The following is a 25,431-nucleotide window of genomic DNA, read 5'->3' as shown; positions in this document are numbered from 1 at the left end:
CTTCATTCTCTTTTCCTTGCCAGTCAAAACAAATGGTGATTTGTTTTCCAAGATCCACAATAAAGTGGGGATCACCAGCAAATTCAAGCCTTGATCCTGAACCGGAAGTCACAGGAGGAGGTCGTGTGGCCGAAAGCGGTAATTCATCGACGAATCCTGAAACTCCTCGGCCAACTGCGTCAACTGGGAGAGATGTGGTAACTATTCCTGGACCTACAGTTGTTAATGCCGCATCTTCTTCTTCAATTGCTGCTTCTACTTCCGCTCTGTCTTCTGGTTTAAGGACAACGAGAGATGTTATTCCAGGAGTTACAATTCCATTTCTGAAAAAAACAGTTTTTGGAAATTTTGCTGCTGCTTATACGGACACATATTAAATCGGGAAATGTAATAAATCTAGTTGCATTTTTGTGAAAGTTGAAAGGATTCTCAAATTTGCCGATTCTAATTTTCTTTACAATTCGTATGAAATAACTCCAGTGGTTTTCCAGTCACACCACTTCTTAGACCAATGAATCCATAAGTACAGGTAAAGCAGTCATATCTGGTACCAGAGAAAGTGAAAGGTAGCTTATAAAAATAATGACGATAACAAATGGAAAGAGAAAGTGTCAATACAGGTTACTCTCAAAGTTGAAAAACATATTGCAAATTACCAGAGGAAAATATCTTTTCAACAATCGAGTACTGTATTATTATTATCAACAATTTAACTCTCTTAGTACGAGCTGTTTTTGTACGCGGAAAGCACGTCACGGGCTATCTTAGCCCTGTGCTAATTAATCGCTAATAACGGGAGCTATGAAAATCACAGTGCCAAAATATTTTATAAGGTAATAGCCATGTGTATTGTGCGTATAGAAATAAAATTAAAATTTTTGAATTATAACTAAACTAAACAAAAAATTACTTGGGCTCATAAATATAAGGCATTTTTGAACGTTTCTAAATTTCAAAGTAATTGCACTACCATTTATATTGCACTAACATTAATGTACACATAACTACCATCGCACGAAAATGTCTAGCCACCTGAGACGAAATGCTTATTGTGAAGGGCAGGAAGGTAGAAAAATGACCAGTTTAGGTTTAAAAAATTCGCAAAGAATAAAAACTAAAAGTCAAGAAATTTTACATTTCTAGCATATTTCCTTCTGAGAAATATTTCACTAATAGCGTGGGGCGTCCTCATAAAACCCCGTGTCGCTACAGATAGGGTTAAGAATAGTCACCAGCCGCCTGCTCCGTGCTAAACTATGTCAGCACGAAATAATCTGCTGAGATACTTAGCTAGATCGTTGTAGAGTGGTTGTACTGCAACACTTTTATACAGTACCTTTGCACTTGTCTAAAGCGCAAGCTGAATATGATTGGTATCGCGTTGCACATAGAATAACGAAACTGCTACCATCTCATAGGCAAGAAGTTGACTTATGCAATGTTATGGAATTTGCAGCTTTTTGTTGTCAAATTTGATGTTTATCAGCCGACATTTAAAATTATGCAAGCAAACATAACCTACTAATTATGCTTAACTACTCTCACTGAATGCAAGAAGGTGCTATACTGCATGCAAGAAGATGCGTTGCGGTGTCATGTGAAACTCTATTACATAATAGTTTAATTTTTTCTTACTCAAGTGATTGATTCAGCGCTTTTTCGCGTAACAACATTTTCTCAGTTTTATTTGTCGTTGCCATTATTTGACTGAGTGTATTTCGTAGTTGCAGGAAAATTTGCAAGCGCTCCACGAAGTCAGCAGCCTGAAAGCACAAACAAACTTAACGATTATGTACAATTACAATAGTGTCACTCAAGTTTAACAAAACGTTTAAAAAACAGATTTATTTTTATCTTCAGTGCTATCAGTTGCTCCCTTTTCAAAAGCAACAGTGTTGCATCTTCACTGGCATTGAACATGAAAGTCCAGTTTTTAAAACGTTTGCTAAACATGAGTTTAGTGTTTTCATTTTGGACTCTTCCTCTTTGACTAGGTGTTGTATTTGTTTTGCTTTTAAGTTTTTTACATTACATACAGTAATTCGTGATGAAATCGTTGTATTACATGGAGTACTGGAGTAGGCTATACTTTTAGAACTGTCACTGTACAATTTTCAACTTGTTTCCACAATTAGTCGACCCCAATGCTCTATCTTTTCATGACAGTCAGTTATAGTAATTATAAACTAACTATACTTGGCAATTAAAAGATTGAGCATTGGGGTTGATCAATTGTGGAAACAAGTTGTAAATTTTACTGTGATAGTTGTAAAAGTATATAAAGTTAAGTTAAAGAAATCCGGTAACCGCTATTCGTTTGTACATTTAACTTTATTTGAGCTAATCAGGCACTTTTCTTTTTTTGAAAAATACATTAACTGATGAATCAAGTCATTGTGATTCAGCTAATACTTGCATTGCATTGGATCATTGGCAAATTAAATTGTTTGCTTGCGAATAAAGTGAGAAAATTATCAAAAAATATTTGTTGAAAAACAAGTACAATAGTTCGGATGACAAGAGAGTCTGTTGACAACGATGGTGATGATGAACAAGACAATAATTGCAATCTCAAGTGGTGGTTCCTACACATCGCATTTTTCATGCACATCACAGTGGTATTTCCATTACGCTCTATGCTTTCTAACCAGAGATGGGTACGATCTTGATGTTGAAGATCACTTTTATTTGGGTAATCTTGATCTAAGATCACTTTTTGTGTAATTTTGATGGTGAAGAATAATAAACGTTAGATTTAAAGTTTACTTACAACAATATATTAGCAGATATTTTCTAGTTGAACCTTTCATCGTCTATGATTCATAAACCTGTTCAAAATTCAAAATTGTTTAAATTTTCTAGCTTCTCGCATTGTTTCCTATGATGTTGGCAATGAGAAATTCGTAAATGGCGACCAACCATTTTACTCGCGAATGATGGGATGCCCTGCCTTAAGAAACCTAAATATTTCCATTTTTCCCAAAATCACTCTTTTTTGACCTGTTAAGCCATGATTTTGACAGTGGAACTCTTTATTTCAATTGAAAACACTTTCATCCAATGCCTTTTTGACAGCTCACGTCAAAATCAACTTTGGATGCTTGGCATGATTTTGAGAAGTGTTGGGGAATTTAGAAGATTAAAAAGCAGCACTTGGCGCCACTAGTATATTGCTTATTGCAGACACCTACACACATCTTTTGAAATTTCTCAATGGGTCTAGTTTGACAGGAAAGGAACTCAGATTTTTTTTTGACGATGACGTTAGAGATAAATGGTGAGGTCATGAAACTTATGATGACGTCATCCAAAGACTTTAAATTTACATTATAATGATCTATGGAAGGGCGAGAGATTAGCTCATTACTCTGTAAGAACAAACAATAAAATCAATAGGGCGCATTGCGTTATTGCTACTTCCTATTCGTGTAAACTTGCAAAGGTAGTATGTGTAGCGCCTGCGGCTTTTCTTATGTTTCCTTCCGTCTTATTGCCGTTGTGAAACGGAAGCCACTTTAACATGAAGAAACTCATCCATTGCCACTGAAACCTCGATCCTATCAGAACATGTGATAAGAGGCTACCGTCCAATTGTGACCTTTCTAGCACTCAGTCAGAGAGTTAATTCTTGTTTTGAGCTTTATTTGGTAGTTACAGAAGAAAAAAGAGTAGCCTAATGGTAGTGGTGGCAATCGAACCCATGCCATGGAAATGACTACTTTCTAGTCCTAACCCTAACCCCTAAGCCAACCAGCTGATATAGAATCCATCACTTGGTTCGCTTTGCATCATTTTCTTTTCGCCCTTTTCTACGTCACGAAAAACGTAGCTTATGATTGGTTGATTGGTTCGAGGTTTCAGCGGCAATGGCTAAATCGTTTCTTGTTAAATTGGCTACCTTGTGAAACTTATGTTTGTTAGGAATTTGAAACACTGGCTAGAATTTGGGAGTTTCCTTAAGAATTGTACCGGTTATTAAAGTTTGATAGATATCTACGTAGTTTTACGTCGTTTTAGCATTGTGCATCTGCTGCATTGCTTAGAGCACTGAGCTTCCCTTAAATCAACCGTCTAGCGTGAAACAAAAATCAGTATGGTTTTTCCCAGTCTTTGGGTGGTGCCTTATTTTCAGTCAGTTCACCACGGATTCTTTTCTTGAAAGTCACGGTGTCAGTTCAGTTATGGTTGTAGTTTAATTTTATGTTCTGAATCATGATTTCGATTCAGTTTATTGCATTCGTAATCAAGTTAGGCATTATGTGGCTGCAACGTTTTCGATCTGGAAGTTTGATTTTTCTTTGCAATAAACTCATACTCGCAGAAAACCAAGGTACCATTCTCTGATCATCCCCACTACCATACTGGTACGTACTCGGAATGTTACTGTAGCAGTTACAGGTAGGTATGGGCGGATGCTTCAGACAATTCGACGTCCGCTACAGTATGCAGTGCTGCACAATGTTACTGCTTCAAACTTGTCTGCTTTGTAACTTGGTGCATGGTAACATGATAGAAGATGAGGCCGTTGAATTTTTTGTGAGAAAAGATAAAGATTTGACTGATAACTGTTAAGTTGACTATGTTGCAGAATGCAGGCCATCAACTAGCTCAGTTCACGTAGGCTTAAGTGGTACCTTAAACTGATTCTCTTCTTGTAGTCGATATTGAGACTTGAAGTTCGTCAAGGCTTGCACCACTAGCCTCCAATATAGTAAAGGTTATGGCAGTGGTCCAATATAGTAAAGGTTATGGCAGTGGTTTGATTGTTTGACATCTAAAGATGATCAGCTGTGGTGCAAACATTTTCATAGGCCATAGGCTGCTTGCTTTTGGGAATGTCAATACAATTATTTCTGAACTAGTTGATGGCCTACATTTGTAACATAGTCAACTTGACGGTTATCTGTCAAATCTCTACCTTCTTTCACTTAAAATTTAACAACCTTATCTTCAATCATGTTACCATGCACCAAATCACAAAGCAGACAAGTTTGAAGCAGTAACACTGAGTAGCATTGCATACCATTCTTTTTGTATTTTGTTAATGTTCAGCTGTAATTTATTTCCTGAGCTTTATTTTTGTGCAGGAAATTTAGACTGTTTTGAAAAACGCTAGGGTCGATATTGTAGTAACAGTTTTTATTTCAGAGGGAGTGTTCTTTCTTATTTATCAGTTCAATTGTTTTCACTCTTGTAATTTGACACGAATAGGAAGTGGCAATTGTGCCCTACTAATTTTATTGTCATGTCATACAGAGTAATGAGCTAAACCTCTTGCCCTTTAGCAGATCATTATATTGTAAGTTTAAAGTTTTGGGATGACGTCATTATGAGTTTTATGACGTTACCATGACGTCATTGTCAATAATAAATCTGAGATCTCTTTCTGTCAGAGTAGCCTAGACCCATTGAGAAATTTCAAAAGATGTCTATAGGTTGCCTGAAATAAGCAACATGTATTCACCACTAGTGGCGCCAATTGCTGCTTCTTAATCTCTCCACATTTCTCAAAATTATGTGAAATATTCAAAAGTTGATTTTTACTTGTGAGCTATCAGCTATATACTTATCAGTAAGGCATTGAGTGAAAGTGAAATAATTTACACAGTCATGATCAAGGCTTAATATGTCAAAATGGGTGATTGTGGTAAAATGAAAATGTTTAGGCCTCTCGAGGCAGGGTATCCCAGCATCTGAAAGCAAAGTAGTTGTCATTTTCGGATTTCTCATCGTCAAAATCATGTGAAACAATGTGAGAATCTAAAAAGTTTGAATAGTTTTGAGTTTTGAACAGGTCTAATCTATGAAGAATGTACAAACATCTTTCTTCATTTGGTTGTTGAGTTCACATATAGTTCTCAAATTGAAAATTCCTTCCAGTGCTCCCTTTCCAGACATAAAACCATTTTGACTTTCGTTAATGTCACTTTCAATGATTTTTTTTTTATGTCCTCTGAGAACAACTCTTAGCAAAATGTTTAGTGTATGAGTCATCCGACAAAATGTTCTAAATTCTGTAGCCGACACTGTGTGGCTTTTGGCTTTTTCGGCAGTTTGACAAGAATGGATTCATTCATTTCTAGTGGCATGTGGCCTTTAATGTAGATGTTATTACATAAGTAATGAATATGTTTCAGTCCTTTAAAATCCAAACCTCTTATCATTTCCGTTGTTAATCGATCTTTACCAGGAGATATGGCTTTCCAATCAACTTTCATCAAATTCAGACTCTAACAGTGGTTCACCTTCTTCATCGTTGAAAGTAGGAATATTTCCTCTCCTTACAAGTCGCTAATATATTATTCCCATCTTCGCTTCTCCGGATCTCGGTCAAGCATCATTTTTTCATCATTATCCTTGATAGGCCTACAACCTTTTAGTCTTGTTTTTGACTTTCCTTTAATCTCGTGACATGCGCGCAGCTTCTAATTGTTCGATAATTTCCGATAGTTCAACTCCCTACTTTGTTTTGCTATTTGACATTTATTGTTTATTTCATTATTTAATTTAAAATATTGAGTGTTATGGTCTATATGTTTTTAGTCTTCAATGATGTCAAATTTTTAAGAGTTGCCAGAATTTTTTAAAATTTTTCCTTACTTTTTTAAAACTTAATTTTATTTAAGTTGTGATTAAAGATTGTAACGGGAAATTTCACAAAATCTGACAAGAACAAACATTTATATTTCATGGTAAATACTTAAAGTGCAATACGGAGAAAAAGAAACAATATTTTGAAAAAGGCTGCAAACAAAATTTTTATTATTCATCGTTTTGCGTCAAGCAGGAGTCTGAGTAGTTTTTTTTAACAACTCCGACTTCGGACAGGCCAAAATCCCTCCGAATCCACATCTCTGGTTATTACCTGAAAAGTTTCTGCTTGGCAGAGCTGTTCAATATTTCTGGGGATTAATTGGTTGAGAAGAATTGTCTCTTGATTCCTGGAATTTCCTGAAGAGATGAAAATGGTATCACATTTTTAACAAGGTTGCTGCAGAAATGAAGGACAGTGCTTTCTCCTGCATCAACTGTATACTCAACACTTTTTTTTACAAATTCCATCAAGGTAGAATAACAAATTCATTATAAAAGCATTAGAAAGTTTGTGGCAGATTGTTTTTTAATTACTATCTGAGGGTTCTTTCTTCACAGAATCGGAAAGAAATAGCAATCTAATAGAATTTAGTTTTAACAAAATATTGTTATTTTTCACGATTTTAACTAAACACAAAATAAAATAGGATTCTTTTCACCAGCAAACAGTTTTTGAAAAGTGTTTGATGTTCGACATGCGATGATACAAAAGTATAAACTTACCTCGGATGGCGACCTGGAGCGGCTCACCACTAACTTCGAGCGATGATACGCGACCGGCGATTGTCAGTTCCTCTCCTTTGTAATAGGAGGGAAAATTCACGTTCGATGTTTCTACTACTTTATCTGGGGGGTACTCTACACTGACGTCATGAAACAATGGTCGCGCGATAGCATTAAAAAAGTTCACCATCTAAAAAGGTATACATAATTCATAAGTGAAAGTCGGTGAACAATTCTATCACTACTAAGTGCAAATCGTTAAAGCAGTTCAACACTTTTGTTATTAATAGCAAAGTTACCAACGTTTTACTGAGCGGTTCACATCAGATCACATGCTCAACGTAGGCTACATCAGCTCAACTATTGCCTCAATTTAAAAGTGATTTCGTTTCAGCGTTGATGTTTCAGATATTATTTCAGATAGCTATATGGTGGCGTTCAATGGGTATGAAATTCAAAACGTTACTCATCTGTCATGAGCAGGGGCGTTGATAGGGGGGGTTAAGTGATACTTTTGGACCCGGGCCCGGAATACTTAGGGGGCCCGGATTTAAAAGATTCCCCACGACTTCAAACATTATCAAGATCTTAATATAATCAGATCTAAAAGAATTGCCACTTCAGCTGTCAAATGGTAAGTACCTGACCCCTTTCCGGGTATAGTGATTTCCCTAAGCACGATTTTTGTTTTTAAAACACAAAATATTTTTCTGCACCCACTCTTTAATGCTGAATATATATTTTTTAGTGATAATCCCTTCTAGGCACTTGCGTTTACTTTTCAAAGAATTAATTCCAACCAAGAACTCCAACAACTTTAAACATACCAACGAAAATCCTGATTGAGAGCAAGGATTTCACGGTTTACGGAGAAATCCCTAATGCGTAATGGCGCAGTTGTGGAGATTCGTGGATACAACAAATCTTTGAGAATACTATAGACGCTCTTGGCTTACGCTGATTGAGCACTCTATTGGAGGCACCTTGCTATGCATTGCGCAAAGCTCACTGCTTGCAGTTTGAGCACTTTGGCGAGGTTGGCAGTTGGCCATTTCTGGAACTTAGGTACCACAAACGCGAAAATGTCACATGGAGGTATATATCCCCATGGCCATACCAGTGTACCTACTGCACTGAGGCCGGAAGGCCGAAACGGTGTATCGTGGGTATCGGTGGGATAGCGCAGCAGATAAGGCGCTGGCTTTCCAATAATGCAAACCTGGTTCGACACCCTGCGTCAGCTGGTTGTTGATACACACCGCTCACCTCTACCCCCGGTGTACATTTGAAGGGTATGATAACCCCGAAACGGTGTGCACTGTCTGCTGTTAATAATACATATATAAATGAATGAATGATTTAATATAAATGAATGATTTATTATTCCTATTAATTTTCTAATTTGAACGGCATGTGTCATCCTCATTTTAACAACACATCAATAAAAGCTTGCACACAACCTTTATATTCATAACATTGTCGATAAAGGGGGCCCGAAAATAAATTGGTACCGGGCTCGAGAAATCCTGTCAACGGCCCTGGTCATGAGCCTAATAAAGAGAACAGGCGAGACTTGGCAGCAAACAAGGCGGAGAATTTGTGACGATAATTTCGTGTTTTACATTTATCCAATGTAGCAAAACATCAATATAGTGAAGAAAAAAGGTAGCTATGCTCTTGTCAAAAAAGTTGCCAATTTTACATCGTTTCGTTGTTATGTCACATTGAAACGATGTGAAGATGAAAACGTTTTTCTGGCTGCAGTGATTTTTGCTAACTACAAAGATAAAACAGGAAGAATTTCCGTGTCTCGCACAAATATCACACCTGAATATGTGTATCAATGTCAATGAAGATCTGGATGGAGGTTCCTGAGTTTTGAGCAGCGATGGTGGAAAGCAAATCGAAATCAACCAGTGTGCCAAACCCTATTGTATGGATGCCAAACCTTTCACTGAACAAAAAAATTATTACCTGTGACATATAATCAAGTAATGTATTTGTCGGCAATTATCTTTTAAAAAGGCTATAAAATACAAAATGTATGTAATGGAACAATTTTAGAGTAAAGATTACTTTGTTGAATTATAAGCAAATGGAACCAAGTCAAGTCAAGCCGCTTGGTACAAAATGACTCATCACAATACAAAAAACACAAGAAATATAAACGTTTTCGTCTAAACAGGTAGCTCTTGTTAAATATTTAAGAAATGACTTACATTGTACCGAAATAAGATAACTATAAAATATACTAAGCAACAAAACGAATAAAGAACAACACATGGTGATTTGATTGATGTTTGTGATGAGTTACTGAAAATAAAGCACATAACTGAGAATAAAATTAGGCATCTGACTGGGAACTAAACACTTGTACAACTGATCGGGTTTGTAACGAACTGATTAGTCAACGCAAAAGGAACACAAGCACAGTAGCCTACAGAGCGAGTGAAACAAACGTGTCAATCAACGAATACAAATGAACTCAAGCAAGTTTTAAGGCAAATCACAACACAACTTATACCCTTCAAGCTCTAGATATATAACATATTATCTCTTTTTAAACAAATTACGTCAACCATTTCGTATTGTGGGTTTATCCGTTTTATTTCGTATCCGTTTTATCTCGTATCCGTTTTATTTCGACCACGAATAACCAACTTGTTTGCAGTTTTGTTTTCTTTGTATGATGATATCAGGATGTTGCTTGATTTCGTAAGCTTTCGAAATAAAGTCGTGGATTAGTGGTTAACTTGGCCAGCGGGACAGGTTTGTTCAACATTTACCATCTAACACGACTCTACATCAATATGGGGTCGGTCATACTGTACGATTAGCGTATTTGTAGTCTGTCGATCGCTGCAAGAGATGAAGTGCTTTGACCGTTAGACACTTTGAACATTTCAAGCTGTTTCCTATCTACCTCTTTTAACATCTCTGAGTTGGACGCAGCCATCAAACACCTAAAAACTGGCAAATCACAAGGCCCAGACAAAATCCCACCAGAGCTAATTAAACATATTGGACCACTCGCAAGAGAGTGGCTGCGACAGTTCATGTCATTCTGCCTAAAGAAGTTGCTCCTCCCAAAGATCTGGAGGAAAGCTAACATCATAGCCATTAGAAAGCCCAACAAGCCAGCTGATAACCCTAAAAGTTACAGGCCCATTTCCTTGCTCTGTGTGCCATACAAGTTACTTGAGCATCTCTTACTGAGCAGACTCGAACCAATCGTTGACCCTAAACTGCCAGAAGAACAAGCTGGATTTCGACGCGGCCGATGCACAACTGACCAGGTTGTCAAGCTTACTGATGACATCGAAAGTGGATTTGAAGCCCGTGAGAAGGTGGGTGTTGTCCTAGTGGATCTTAAAGCAGCCTATGACACTGTGTGGCACCGTGGTCTTACTATGAAACTATTACAACTCATTCCTGACCGACACATGGTAAAGTTTCTGGTAGAGACCATCTCGAACCGTACCTTCATACTGCATACCAACGAAGGAAAACCCAGCAGACCACGCCGCCTGAAAAATGGCGTCCCCCAAGGGTCAACACTATCGCCACTCCTATTTAATATTTATATAAGTGACCTCCCATGCACTACATTGCTACAGTATGGCTATGCGGATGATCTAGCTCTTCTATATGCTCACAGGAACTGGCATGAGGTGGAAAGAAAACTTGAAACTGACCTGAAACTGGTGGCTGACTATCTGGACAAGTGGAGGCTCAAACTGAATGCGTCGAAAACAACAATCTCTGCTTTCCATCTAAATAATCGGGAATCTCAGCGTCAACTGTCTGTCTCGCTAAAAGGAAATCCTTTACCATATACTGCAAACCCAACTTACCTTGGAGTAAAACTTGACCGGCAGTTGACCTACAGACCCCACATCGAGTCACTCCGTGCCAAGGTTACCTCGCGAATTAACCTCTTGAGAAGCCTAGCAGGAACAGGATGGGTAGCCCGAGCATCAACCTTGCGTACAAGTGCACTAGCCTTGGTCCACAGCTCAGCCGAATATGCCTCAGCTGTGTGGAACCGCAGCAGACACACAAAAAAGATGGATGTATGCATTAACGACACCTTGCGCATCATCACTGGCTGTCTCCGCCCCACACCTACTGCTTATCTGCCAACTTTGGCTGGCATTGCTCCTGCTCATGTCCGTAGGGAAGAAGCCTCTCACAAACTGGCTTTGCATGCGAGACTCGATCCTCAACACCTTCTCCACAGTCACTCCCAAACAAATGGACCAGTCAGACCTCAATGCCTATCATCCAGGCGCCCATTCCATCGATATGCTACACAACTTGTGGATGGAAACTTCAGCTGCATGGAAAAATGGGCCCAGGAATGGAACGAGCTGCCACATATCCCTCCCCAGTTTTGAGTTATACCAGCACTCTCCATCTCTCCTGGAGAAGACCTCTCAAGAAAGGCATGGGTCACATTGAACAGGATCAGATGTGACGTTGGCTGTACTGGAGCTAATCTGTTTAGGTGGAAGTTGCATAATTTGCCGATATGTGTCTGCGGAGCGGTAGAACAAACAATGCAACACATACTCCACGAATGTTCCATCTTACGGCCCCCAAGTGAAATCACTGGTATTCGACAACTGGACCCAGCTACCGTATCTTGGCTGCACGAGGAGGCATTGCCAATCTAAGCTACTACAAGTCAAACGAGAGAAGAAGAATACTTTGAACATAGGACATAGAAAATTTCCCAATGAACTAGCTGATTGCAGTCATTGTGACCTTTCTAGCACAGCCAGAGAGTTGATTCTTGCTTTGAACTTTATTTGGTAAAAAAAAGAGTTATGACAGGGGTGGGAATCGAATCCACATCATCGAAATGACTATCTCTCTAGCCCTAACCTTCAAACCACTAGGCCACGCTGCCGACGGCGAAACGTTCACTTTAATTTAGTTAGGTGGCCTTGCTTAACTATATTTATCGATGCATATTACATCCTTTCATGCACGTCTTAAACCATTATGGTTTTGCCACCTTTTCCTTTTGTTGGTTTTGTTACTGTATTTCTTTTTCACAATTTCATTGCATTCTGACAAAGAAAAATAAATTCAATTGATTTGAATAGTTTCTATCAGAAATGTTTCTAGAAGAACGTTCACAAAATCACGTGCATGTAAAACTCTATATGCTGCAGCGAGCTAGAAATTACTAATACGCGTACTCGTACTGTTGGATAGTTGGATATTATTTCAAATAGAGTTTTTATCCGATATTTGCATTTTTTCAGGTGAAGCGTTGGCTGCAATTAAATAGTTGTAGCTTTACATCTCAGTTACTCTTTGTCATAGAAGTTGCTCCTGACTTCTTATTATATTATTAAAATTCCGGTTTTGTTTAAACGAAATGTATTATGCTCCATGAGAAATACATGAAGTACTTAGCATTGAAATCTTTTATTTTGTCTTTTGGGACCTTAAGGCATTTCATAAAGTCTTCCAAATTTTCCTGTAGACATATAAACTAAAATTTCTTCATTTAAATGTTGAAATCTGTTACCAGACAAGAAATATTGTCCCTAATCTGGCAAATTTAGAGGTTTCGGAAAATTGGAGCGGAAAGCAAGACATGTGCTGAAAGCTTGGAATAACCCACGGTATAGAGGGGGAAGACATTTTTTCACATAGATCTTTCAAAAATTGGTGATAAAATTGGCCTCACCACTTCCTATTTTTGACTGGCAGACCTTTGGCTGCAGCTCCTGGATGGAATTACTTTACTGGGACTACCTTATACGCAAGAAGAAACCACGAATCCGGTGGTTTTGTATGAATAACAACACAAACACCAGGAATCATTTAACAACAGGAAACTAAGAACAGTTGATAACATTGGAACACCAACTAAGTAACAGAAAAATGTTAACTTGAAAAATAAAAAATATTCGTAATAGTATGGTTTATTTACTGTCGCTGTACAACTCCATAGATGTTTCTGTGACTGCACCTTTTCAATTTGTGTCATTTTTGTTTTGATATTAACACGACGTCACCCAAGAAAGAACAAACTCAGTGCCTTTTTGTAGCCATTAGTGTAAACCGACCTGGAATCAAATCCAGTCTGATCAGTAATGGAGCTGAAAACAATAACCACTCAACCACACAGTTGGCCGATAGTGCTTACATGAGAAAAAAAGTAGAAAATATGAGCGACCGAATCAGCAAAAAATGTTTGAAACAACATGACGCAGCAATTTTTCAATACTTCAAAATTATGAATTTAGTAACAATTAAACATAAACGATAATACCCGCAATGTCAGTGTTTTTATTTCTTACATTATAAGCTAACATCGTCTCCTACCTGTTCATCTCAAACACGCTTCGTTCAATTTCTCCACTGTCTATGGTACCTTCTGTGGAACGCCCGTCAGTCAAGAGCACAATGTAGTCTGCCGTAGGTGTGGACTCTTCAACTCCACCGACGGCCTTTGCTATCAATTTGAACAATAAACAGTTGAGGTTAGACGAAAAAACGTTTTTCTGTCAATCAATGTGGTGCGTGTGTTCCGGCTTTATCAGCATCAAATACATGTCAATAATTTGCTGTACCAAAGTAATATATTTCGTAACACTTTGTGGACAAAGAATAATATCAATACAATGCGCAATGGATACGCATCTACAGTAACTATGCAGTTAGAAATCTTATTTTATTAACAATGTAGTAGTAGTAGTCCAGTTTTAATCCGGTGATATTTCGTTACTGAGGGTGGCCGGATTCACCTCCAAGCACCGCAATCGACTTCACAACGATAAGTCTAACGCGTGCTCTCTTGCCAAGCCCACCTTGCTGCTTTCCTCCTTAACTTGCCTTTTCCACATTTTGTTGGGTCTTCCTTGTCACCTTCGTCCCTCTACTCGCAACTCTACCGCTCTTCTCAAAACATCATCTTCATCCCTTCTCAAAACATGCCTATATACCACCTCACTTCATTCGCCTTCGCCAACATCAACATTTTCATTCAACCCAAGGAAGTTCATAAGTTCTTCGGTATTTCTTTTGTCCATCAACTTCACACCACACATTGCTCTCAACATCACTTTCTCAGTTCTTCCTAAGCACCATGTTTCACTTTTGTAAAGCATTGCAGATCTCTTCGTCCTCTCATTTTCAATAGAAACAACTCTAGACACTCTCTGAATTTCACCCAACCAGACATTGCTCTTGCAGTCACTGCCCGCTTCACAACCACCACAGGCATTCAATTTATCTCTTTGATAGCAAAAGGCACTCACTGATTCAACTTCGTCATTCAGCTTTTCAACAGGACCAACTATTCATTCTTCAATCTTCTCGCATCTTTCACATTCAAAACCATCTCCTGATCTGCATGTCACTCTCTTCATCTTTGCACATCTTCCATGCACCCACTTCCTGCATTTCGTACACATAACAGAATTTGCCTTTACTCTTTTTCCACAAACACCACATGGGTCAATTTTGCTCATTGTGATTTCCCCTTCCGTTCCACGTATTACGACCTTTGTCTTTTTGATGTTCACACGTTCACCTTTACATTGAAGCGACTCTTTCCATTTCCCCAATTTCTCTCTCAGATCTTTCATTGCGTCACTCAACAAAACCAAATCATCGACGTATAGGAATCTTCTCTTACACATTTGGTAATCAAATCAATCACAATGGCAAAAATTAGAGGAGAGAGGACAGAATCCTTGTGTACACCCACCTTCATCGAAAACCTCGTCTGAGAGGGCAGATCCATGCGACCTCTCACCCTTACACCGTCATAAAGACTCATTACTGCTTGCACGAGTGCCTCTGGTACTTCTTTTTTTCTCATTGCCCATTCCATCACTCTTCTTGGAACTCTATCAAACGCAGTTTTCATGTCCACGAAACACATGAATGTACAAGTTCTTTCGTTTGTCCCGATATACCTCTTGCAACCTTCTATGGTTTTCTTCTCAGGCATAAATCCACACTGCATCTCGTCCAACTTCACTAAAGTTCTTATTCCATTCTCCAACACCCTTTCCACTACTTTCATTGCATGCTCCAACAGTTTTACTCTCCTATATGACCCACAATTGATTACATCACTCTTTCCTTTGAAGATCACCACGCTCGTCTTCCATTCATTCAGAATTCCTTTTCCATCTAACACACGTTGGCTGATTTCCTGCATTGCTTTCAGTCCTGTCTCTCCACTTGCACGTATCATTTCCACAGTAACTTCAGATAATCAAAAAAAGACAAGCAGGTTTGGTAACTACAAAAATTTATTGGTAGAGCTTTCGCCGCCGTAAAGGCGGCTTCATCAGTACTCTTATTCAAATAGAATCTATTTGAATAATGTTTCTATTTGAATAAGAGTACTGATGAAGCCGCCTTTACGGCGGCGAAAGCTCTACCAATAAATTTTTGTAGTTACCAAACCTGCTTGTCTTTTTTTGATTATTATACGTTTGGTTGAATCCTTCTAATTGGATCCTACAATTATTCATGATTATCAATTCTCAAAACACCGAGAAGCCAGAACTGAGGTTTAGAGTCTGCAGAATCATTTTAATACTATGACTTCAGATAGTCTGATTTTCTGATTTTCTAGTCTGATAGTCTGATCAAGATTTTAAAATTGTACGTGTTAGTTCATAATTCCGTTGCAGTTAACCAAAACAAACTTTTTATTGATTGAGGTTGTAGTTAGAAAGCTATACTCAGATAAGCAAGTGATGATTTTGACCAGCAGTTAATCTGGTAGCCATATTTTCTTCATTTACCTGTAGTCACGTGGTTGGGGATACTTCGGACACAATGGCCGAAGTATCCCCGTGGAAAAAATCAAACTTAAACAAAATCTTATTTTCTGATCTTTTGAATAATTTATTGGATTTTAAAGACATAATGGTTCGAACATATAAAAGAAAAACAAATATTCTGTATTAACTGTCAAGTCAACTCAAAACGACTGCATAAAATTGCTGTCCGAGATGACCCCAGGCATGTCCGAATTACCCCGGTACCGGGGTGACTTCGCACATTTGAGGACCGTAGAAATTATGCTTTTTATAAGCATTTCCTTCTTCTTTTCATTTTTCATCTTTTCATTTCATTTCATCATAGCATTTCCGGTTTTCTGAAACAAACGATACTCCTACCCTTTTTTGGCAAAGCTTGAAGGTTTACAACAAAACAACATTTACGAACTTGCTGTGTAATTTAAAAAAAATATGGGTTGTTTTCAAAATATTGTCCGAGCTATCCCTGGTCTCCCCTATATTTTTTGATTAGTTTGACTTTGCATTCCAACCATTTTGCTCCTGACCTTGGTATCTTTGTTCAACAACCTTCCTTGTTTTATAACCTTTGTAGAATAACTTTGAATTCTTTGTTCGTTTTTTAATAGATTGGTTTCTTTATTTAAATGTTAAAAGTTAAAACTATACCACAAGGCTACTACTAAAAATTGCTTTCCTACTTTGCGCTCAGCATAAAGAGCACTAAAAATGCCGGCATTGTAAACCACTGAGCAATGCAATTGCATATTTGTGTAAATATACACTATACAGGGTGTATGAGATCTCACAGATCACTACCATTTGTGACAGACTAAATTCTCTGATAATATTATGATAGGCTATAATTTAATAGCTGTTTATTTTCTGCTTTCATAAAATATTAATAGGCTAAAACAAAAAAAAACTGAATGCAATTCAACTTTATTTGTCAGCAGCGAATCAAAAAGATAGTATTTTTGCATATTGGCAGTTTCCTGTATAATTGTTTATAGACTACGCACAAATAATGAATAAAGTAGATGCTACAAATTTGGTAGAAGCAAATAAAATAGCACTAACAGAATCAAAAAGGTTGCAAAGTCACAAGAATGACAAATATGGACAAAGAATTTTTGTAACTTATTAGCAATGGTGATAATAATAAACCACCATTGTAGTTGACAATTTTTGGCTTTTTATCAACAAATAAATATAGGCATGCAATGGCAGTTATTGACCACAACAAATAATTTCCAAGTAAACAAATTTTCTTGTATTGATCTGCTTAATGATGGCAATTACAATATTTTATATTGACATGTTTGTGTCACACATTAATGAAATGCACAGCCAAAGTAATCATAAAAACTCATGACTTCAGAATAATTCATTTTAAAAGTGATTGTAATAAAACGCATGGTCAAAGTAACCACAAAAACCTATTTCAAAACAATTGAAGGGTATAATTTCATTTAATATATCAATGAAATAGGCTATAAGCAAATGTACACCTCAAGCCTACATGTACAGTTTTAGAATATTGCATCATACTAGAGTAGGTGAAATGTATTAATTCTGATATAGTATATGCCCATGACAGTATATACAATGATTATGTAGTTCAAATTCTTTATCATGGACTTTACATTGATGATGTAGAAAGTGCAAGACTTCAAATTTCAACAGTAGAAGAATCATCACGAGTCCTATGAGACCACAAACATATCTGCAAAACAAATCAAATTACAATCAACGAAGACACACATAAATGAAGTTTTTATGTTCATAGCAACTGAGAAGGAATATTACTTTATTTTGTCTACAAAGTACAATGGACAAGCCAAAACAGTGTTCGCACTGTTTGGTGATGGCAATTATATCAGCTACACTTTTTTTTATGCAGTATGCTCAAGATATACAATTACACATTAGGAATAAGATCATCGTCGTATGAGGTTCTGGGGCAGAGCGTCCATCCAAAAACAAACTGATGTAAACTAGGTTGTATAATTGGAACAGTATAGTAGTTAATGTACTAACGCATTGATCACTCAACTAGTTGACAATTAATTTGGGCTATTTCAGTGTATGAGGTGAAATGTGCCATGTAGGCCTATACTATAAGGGAAGTTTGGACCACATTAGCAAATTTTCAAAATTATATTGAAAGCCAACACAGCACTATACAAACCTTCAACAAATCATTCATTAAAATCTCTTTGTGGCCATGATGAACATAAAATGCTTAAAACAAAGCTTTAATTTGAAATCAAGATTTGTGACACAAACTTCTACAGAAGTCCAGTTTTGATAAACTTGGTCAAATATAAAGTGTGTGTCTTGATACACAATATATCATACATTATTAGGCTTTAAAGTGCACGAAACGTCACCAAAGCAAGGTAAACTTTTATGGGAGACAAGCATCCCAGACCCCGTACCACTCTGTTTGTTTTTTGATTTCAAATTTTGCATTGTCTATGTTGTATTACAAATTTTCCTTTGTTTTAAACTTTGGTGCCCCCCCCCCCCAAATGTTTTTATAGATCTGCCACTGAACATGCCTAGCATGTTTGTGTGTTTGCGATGACTTTTAAATGTTAAAAATGTATTCAATTAAATTCATTTTTCTTTGTTGAAATGCAAATCAAGCGATATTGCATCAAAAGCCTCTACAAGTATGCAAAACTACCAGGAATAATCTATCAAGGATTTTTCAGTCAGAGGATAAAGATTCAAAAACCAAACTAATTGTAGAAACAAAATATATACAGCAATAAAGCCAACAAAAAGAAAAGGTGGCAAAACCATAATGATTTAAGTGAAATAATCAGCACTTCCAAATATGGAATAGGTATTTGGTATGATCATTAGCTTCATACTTCAAAATAATATTTAGGTAGTAGAAATTTGATAGTCAACTAGCCATTTTACTCACCTTATGGTAGCCTCCCATAAGCATGGTGATCACTGGTTGGTTGGTTTTACTTCATAACTTTCATAACATAAGTTTTACTTCATACTTCACTGTTACTTCATAATCATAGATTTTTTTATGTGTAACAATCTATCGAACATAAAGTTCAAAACGGTGGCCTAAACCTTGATGAATGAACAATAAATTAAGTTTGACCAAGTTTGACCAAAAACACTAAAAAATACAATAAAACTCTTTCAAAAAGTCTAAACTTCAGCAAAATCTGCCCAACAAGTCACTTCTGATGTGAAAAGTTATTTTTCTATCAATACTTCACAAAAAACTAACCTACATCGGTGTTTTTTCGAAAAAAGACTTTAGACTGACTTAACGCTGATGCGACCTAGGATCCGTTGCGACAGCTTCAGCTTGCATCCAGATGGATCGCTTGCGATTGTCTGAGACCGAACGTACAAAATACGTGCGCAATGTAAACGGTCCCAATCACTTGTGTGTAATGGATCGAGCGATACGTTTTGTTGGAGTGCTTACGCACGGAAAACGCACGTAGTCTAAACCCAGCTTCACTCTTATCACTAGGAGGCTCGGACACCATCGCCATTAGTCTGTCACTCTGTCTACGAACCTCAACAACATTTTCATATAGCTCTTCCTTTACCAAAATCCCAACTCCTCCGGTCCCAATATCTACCACAACTTGTATCTACCTCCTTTGACACACAAAAACCTGGCTCTTTTGTTCCTCCATCGGACTTCCTGTAAACAGCAAACTTCTACCTGCCTTATTCTCAGCTCTTTACTCACCTCAGTACGTCTACAACACAAGCTTCCTACATTTAGACTTTTCAGTCATACCCCTGAATTTTAACAGCAATGTCAGACAGTACATTAAAAATAAGTTTTTAATTGCAAAATAATACTAACACCAGAAGCTCTCGGTTGCATAGCCAAGTGGTAAGAATCCTGGTACGACACTCAAACGGTCGCCAGTTCGGCACCGCTCAAGAGCATGCGACTGTGTCTGTGGCAAGACACTTAAAGGCATGCCTGAAGGTGGACACGAAGATTGGCTTCCTTGCTTTCCCGTTCACTGAATCTAAATGTTTACCACCTGGGGTAAGATTGGATACGACAAAAACAAACCTCTGAGACAGCCACTTTATCTGGTCCAGATATTTATCAGATAGGGTACGGATCTGGCCAGATCTTTACCAGATCTGGACCAGATAAAGTGACTATTTGGGCTGGAAGTTATTACCGTGTTTAATTAGATGTGGAACGCTCAAACTGGCATCGTTGGGGGCATTCCCTGAAGTTCTGCTTGCAACAGACAAACTCTTCTTTAAGAATTGCAATCAGTGTCGACGAAACACTTCAGTGTTTTCAACATCAAGTGATGTTGCGGGTAAATCCGCTCATGGCAAAGAAATGAATTGTTTTATTGAAAGTCGTTTTATTTTTAGTAAACGACAAACATCTCTTGATCGTTCTTCTTTGCGTACGTCTACTTTTGAGTTGTAAAATATTTACACATTCTTACCAGAAGATCCCACTCCATCTGCTATTGCTTCTGATAAGAGCTCTAGAGCAGCTTGTACGGCCTGCAAAATATCCGTACTTCCTTGAGTAGACACACTGCCTAAGAATAACTTGGCCATTTCTATGTAGGGCGCCCTTGCAGGGGCAAGTACTTCTGAAGAGCCGGCCGGATTCCATCGGGTAACTGAACTGTTAAACACGATGATGGAAAATTCATCCTGAAAAACATGTGTTTGTTAAAGTATGCAACAGAAAATCTCATGAATGTAGCTCTAATAAAAGTTCCGTCTTTAATCATCAACAACAGTGCCGTGCCGACCTGGACTTCACGATTGTTGCCAAAGAGTACGACGCGGTGCAGTTGCGCTTTAAAGAGGCCATTCTTGTAAGCATACGAAGCAGAGTAACGTAATCAGATTTAACATATTTTAGTTTATTATAGTAACATCTACAGAAAACAAAAACAAAAAACTACCGTGAAACAAATTTCAAACGTTTTCGACATCACATGATGTCCTCTTCAGAAATAACATACCGCACTTTTATCTACAACTAAACAAAGTATGATGGTTAAATATTAAATTTATCAACAGGAAAGAAACAAAAACTGCACAATGCTTCCGACTAGCTTAACACTAAACAATAAACACGAGAATCTTAAAGGTTGCTGCATTAAACAGCGTTACACAGATCACATGATGTGGTATGTACACATAGGCAAGGTGGGAGAAACTAATTTTAAAGTAAATTGTTATTTAGATCTTACTGAAAGTATAATATAGTGCAGAAGGTCATTTATAAAGCGCAGAAGGGTTCAAATAATAATGATCATCCACAAGTGATAGCTGCTTATTTTATAACACAAGAAGTTATAGTGCTGCATGAATTGTTTCTGAAAACGTGAAGCAGCTAATAACTCACATTATTTAACAACGTCTGGGCGAATTAGCCCCCCATGAGCCAGTAGGTCTACATTGGGGATCCTTATGATCAATCAGCAATTAACAAAAAACAAACATGGAGTGATTTAAATTTTATGGCCTAATGAACACATTTCAAAAAGCGTTTTAGTGTATTTTATGGGAAATCAATACTAATGCACACATGGCCAAGCTCTACAATGTCACATGTCTGCAGTCATGGCGGGATTACGACCTTTGGTGGTCAGAAGCACTTCAGAATTGTGAGCTCTCGCAATCGAAATAGTGTTGTACAATTGGACCTAGATTGTTGAATGTCAAAGAAAGGGCACAAAATTTTGATAAATGAACAAAACGATACAAATAAAAGATTGTGGCCAAAAGTGTGTTTAACCCATGCAAGGGTTTCATTATCACAGGTTGAATTCTGTTTAAGGTATGGAGATTGTAATGTTGCATCATATTAGCCCCATTCGGACTAACGGGTGGACGGGTTTCGTCCATACCTAAAACTTTCATCGATTACATTAAAGCTACTCGCTCAAATTAACTGAAGTTTTATGACTTTTCCTAAAAATTATTCATCTTTGGTTTAGTAATAAAATGACATTTTTGTGTAGTACAGTTTTTTAGTTATCATCAGTTTTTGACACTCTACTAACAAAATTGTCTTTAAAACTAGTAAAAAATTAATCAGAGTGAAATTGAAGAGGGATAAACTCCACCGCTGAATTTTGCGTCAGCAGTTGTCGGAAGAAAGTAGGTCATGTCAAGAAAGTATGACTGGACCGTGCGTGGCTTTAACAAAGAGATTAGCGATTTCAAGGAGATTATGTCGGAGACATCAGCCAAATTAAAAAAAAATGACTACTTTTAGCAAAAAACTGGTAGAGTATGTGTGTCCACTTAAAATCTTAACCAGTTTGTCGATAAATTTGCTCTAACTTTTCGAAAAAAGCATCTTCGTAACGTTTTTATATCAAAAGTTATTAGAAAATGAAAGTGTGGATGGAATAAGTCCACACGTCAGGCCATTAGCTGCCAAAAATAGCTTGGTCCGAATAGGGTTAGTAAGAGTTCAAAATTCCCTACAAGTAACTTCGCCCAGAGCTAACATGCACCAGAAGTAAAACCAGTATCTTCACCACGTCACACGACAACCGTGCCTACTCTTGCGCCAAGCCAGCCCTTTTTAGGGATTGCTCTAACAATGATCTCGGCCAATATCAAAGGGTTTTCTTCAGAAAAATCCGCCACTGGTCTCATAGATCAGTTTGACCCAGGGACGCCAAAGAATAAATAGAAGCGAGTAAAAAAGAAAAAAAAAAATAAGTGGAAAAAGTTATTGAAGAAGATTTGATATTTTTAAGTATGAAAACTGACCGATTTGCACAATACACCACAACAGTTCGCTGGCCTCACAGATTGAATGAAGAAAGCGTGTTAGGAAAAGAGAATCAAAAGATGTGGACAAAAGAACAGAAGACACTATTTTGGTTATGGACATATTTAGTATTAATAGTGAACAAGGAAAAGTAGGGAAATGGTCCAGCGGGCAACATTTGAGACGATTGCACAAACGAAGTTGTGTAAAAAGACACAACCATCTTCATACCTCATGACATGATAAGTTAAAGATTCTATCTTATTTAGAAGATTAGATGCATGGGTTTCATTATCACAGGTTGAATTCTGTTTAAGGTATGGAGATTATAATGTTACATCATATTAGTAAGAGATTGGTAAAAAAGATGAGCAAAGATAATGCAATCAAATCACTTTGATGTAATACTTGGTAACAGCATACAGTAAGGGCCTGGACTACAGTACTCTGGTCAATCAAATCACTTTACTTGACAAAGAATATGCTTTACCGCCCTCTAATGGCAGTATAACATAAATAATGCCAGAAAAAACATCACTCCATAAAAGGGGGCTATGCCAAAATTTGTTTGAATTGGTTGAGTGAACTAATTTGCCTACATTTTTAGACCCAAAGTTCTAATCCAAAAACCCTTCCCTTTTTTTAAATTGTGTAGAGAATAAAGGGGTATATCTTGAAGGTTTAATGATTTAAGTTTAAGACAGGGGTGACGAACCTTTTTGCGGTCGCGGGCCACTTTGTCAAATGTACATGAGTTATTGGGCCACACAACTTTTTACTCGTAACCTACTATGAAATCTTTTAGAAGCGACTCAAGATATTATTCATGAAAAGTAACAAACGGCAGATTAAAGTAATAAAACTCACACAGTTGAAATTATCTTACGCAGAATCGAAACATACAACAGTAAAAAATAAAAATAAATCAACTTGAGCAAAAAGGATAGAGCAACAGTACTTGCACTGATAATGAAGACAGTTTAATTTTTGAAGCGTTTGCTTTCACATGAGTATAATTTCTTCTTTTTTTGGCTCTATCCCTTTTGCTCAAGTTGACTAAATGTATCTACCATTATGCTCCGAAACAACAAATCAGTTAATGAAATTTCATTTTCAAACAACAAACAAAAGCCCATCCGAATCATACAGCTGAAGCTATCTAATGCAGCATTGCAGCATAAAATATTAAAAAATAACATTGAAGCGTTGAATTTGTTTGCTTAGTGTGATTTTTGGAAAGTTTTTTGCTTGACTAAGCGTTCAATATTAGGTCGAACAGACGATGTGGCAACTCTCAACTCCATACTAAGATTTTCATCTGTCAGCCTCGGCCTGTAACGACGTTTTATAAAGTGCATTTTAGAAAAGAACTGTTCGCATAGGTAGGCTACGTGCTGCCGAAAACAGATGACCATTTGAGAGCGTGAGCTCTCAAGTTTGGAAACTCTTCCTTTGATAAACATACACGATAAAATTTAAGCAACGGCTTGTTCACATCCATCGCTTTTAGCGTGTCATCACTCTGTAGTTTTATGAGTTCAAGTTGGAGCTCATAGGGTGCAGAAGCAGGTGTAACATTGATGGGGATACAAAAGACATCAAGCTCCAGTTGTTTGCTTTTGATATCCTGAAATCTAACATTAAAACTTGCCAAAAGACTTTAACATTCCAAAGCGTATTGAGTACATATTGTGTTTTTTTAATGTGGGAAAATGCGTGCAATTGTTATCTTTAAACTGATTTCCCCAAAGGCTCAGCATTGACATGAAAGATTTGACCTTGGAAAACATCGAGTGCAACAGTTGATCTGCCCCTTGAAGTTGTACATTTAAGTCGTTTAAATACTTAGTGACCTCATGGCCACCTAAAGATACGGCCTGATTTGTCACATTTTGCAGAAGATTCCAGGTTTTTCTAACTTTGGGCAAACGTTTAAATAAATTTTTCTAAAAATTAGATTTTTACGCTTTCTTTATTCTTTTCCCCAGATGACACAATAGGTTTTAACATCCTCACATGTTGAAAAACAAAGAAAATTTGATTTCGAAGATTTTAGTCAGACTGTTAATTTTCAATAACAGTCTGATTTTGCGTTTTTCAACTTACTTTTTCCCATTCGCTGCTGCTTCCCCAAGGCAACAAAAAAGTTTTATGTCATTAGGAAACCGCAAAAAGTAAAAACATCTCAAAAAATGTCAGTCAAGCACTAGCAGTAGCTGTAATCAAAATCTGCAAAATGTGACAAATCAGGCCGCAACTCCAGGTGGCCATGGTGACCTCTACCATAAATCCTAAATCGCACAACCAATTTTTATCTTCGAGCTCAGTCAGAGGACACTTCTTCAAATTCATAAACTCAGGGCAAGAAAATAGCAAAGGAAAGGTACTACCAGTGAAGGCATAAAACAGCTTTGAGATCTCTTTTGTCTTTAATGCATGAGCGATTGTCAAATTGTTTTGCGGGCCGCACAAAATTCTTTGACGGGCCGCATGCGGCCCGCGGGCCGCAGGTTTGTCACCTCTGGTTTAAGACAACGTCCTCTCGTGGAA

The 25,431-nt window shown here is 37.4% G+C and overlaps 1 protein-coding gene across 2 annotated transcripts in view; it reads right to left on the bottom strand.

Moving 5' to 3' along the window:
* The window catches only part of LOC145780720 (inter-alpha-trypsin inhibitor heavy chain H3-like), a 162,032-nt gene that overhangs the window by 10,518 nt on the left and 126,083 nt on the right, over positions 1–25,431 (bottom strand). For both annotated transcript variants that reach the window (XM_082592341.1, XM_082592342.1), the window contains exons 19-25: positions 20,579–20,795; positions 13,663–13,792; positions 9,145–9,271; positions 7,318–7,507; positions 6,866–6,951; positions 1,636–1,763; positions 2–323 (exon numbers count right to left, since the gene is read on the bottom strand). In XM_082592341.1, the coding sequence (XP_082448467.1) occupies positions 2–323; positions 1,636–1,763; positions 6,866–6,951; positions 7,318–7,507; positions 9,145–9,271; positions 13,663–13,792; positions 20,579–20,795 (1,200 nt within the window). The remainder of the gene's footprint in view (position 1; positions 324–1,635; positions 1,764–6,865; positions 6,952–7,317; positions 7,508–9,144; positions 9,272–13,662; positions 13,793–20,578; positions 20,796–25,431) is intronic.

The sequence above is a fragment of the Aplidium turbinatum genome, chromosome 12 (assembly GCF_918807975.1).
Source record: "Aplidium turbinatum chromosome 12, kaAplTurb1.1, whole genome shotgun sequence".
Taxonomy (NCBI): domain Eukaryota; kingdom Metazoa; phylum Chordata; class Ascidiacea; order Aplousobranchia; family Polyclinidae; genus Aplidium; species Aplidium turbinatum.
Note: the sequence above shows the minus strand (reverse complement) of the source record. Positions and strands in the feature narration are given on the sequence as shown.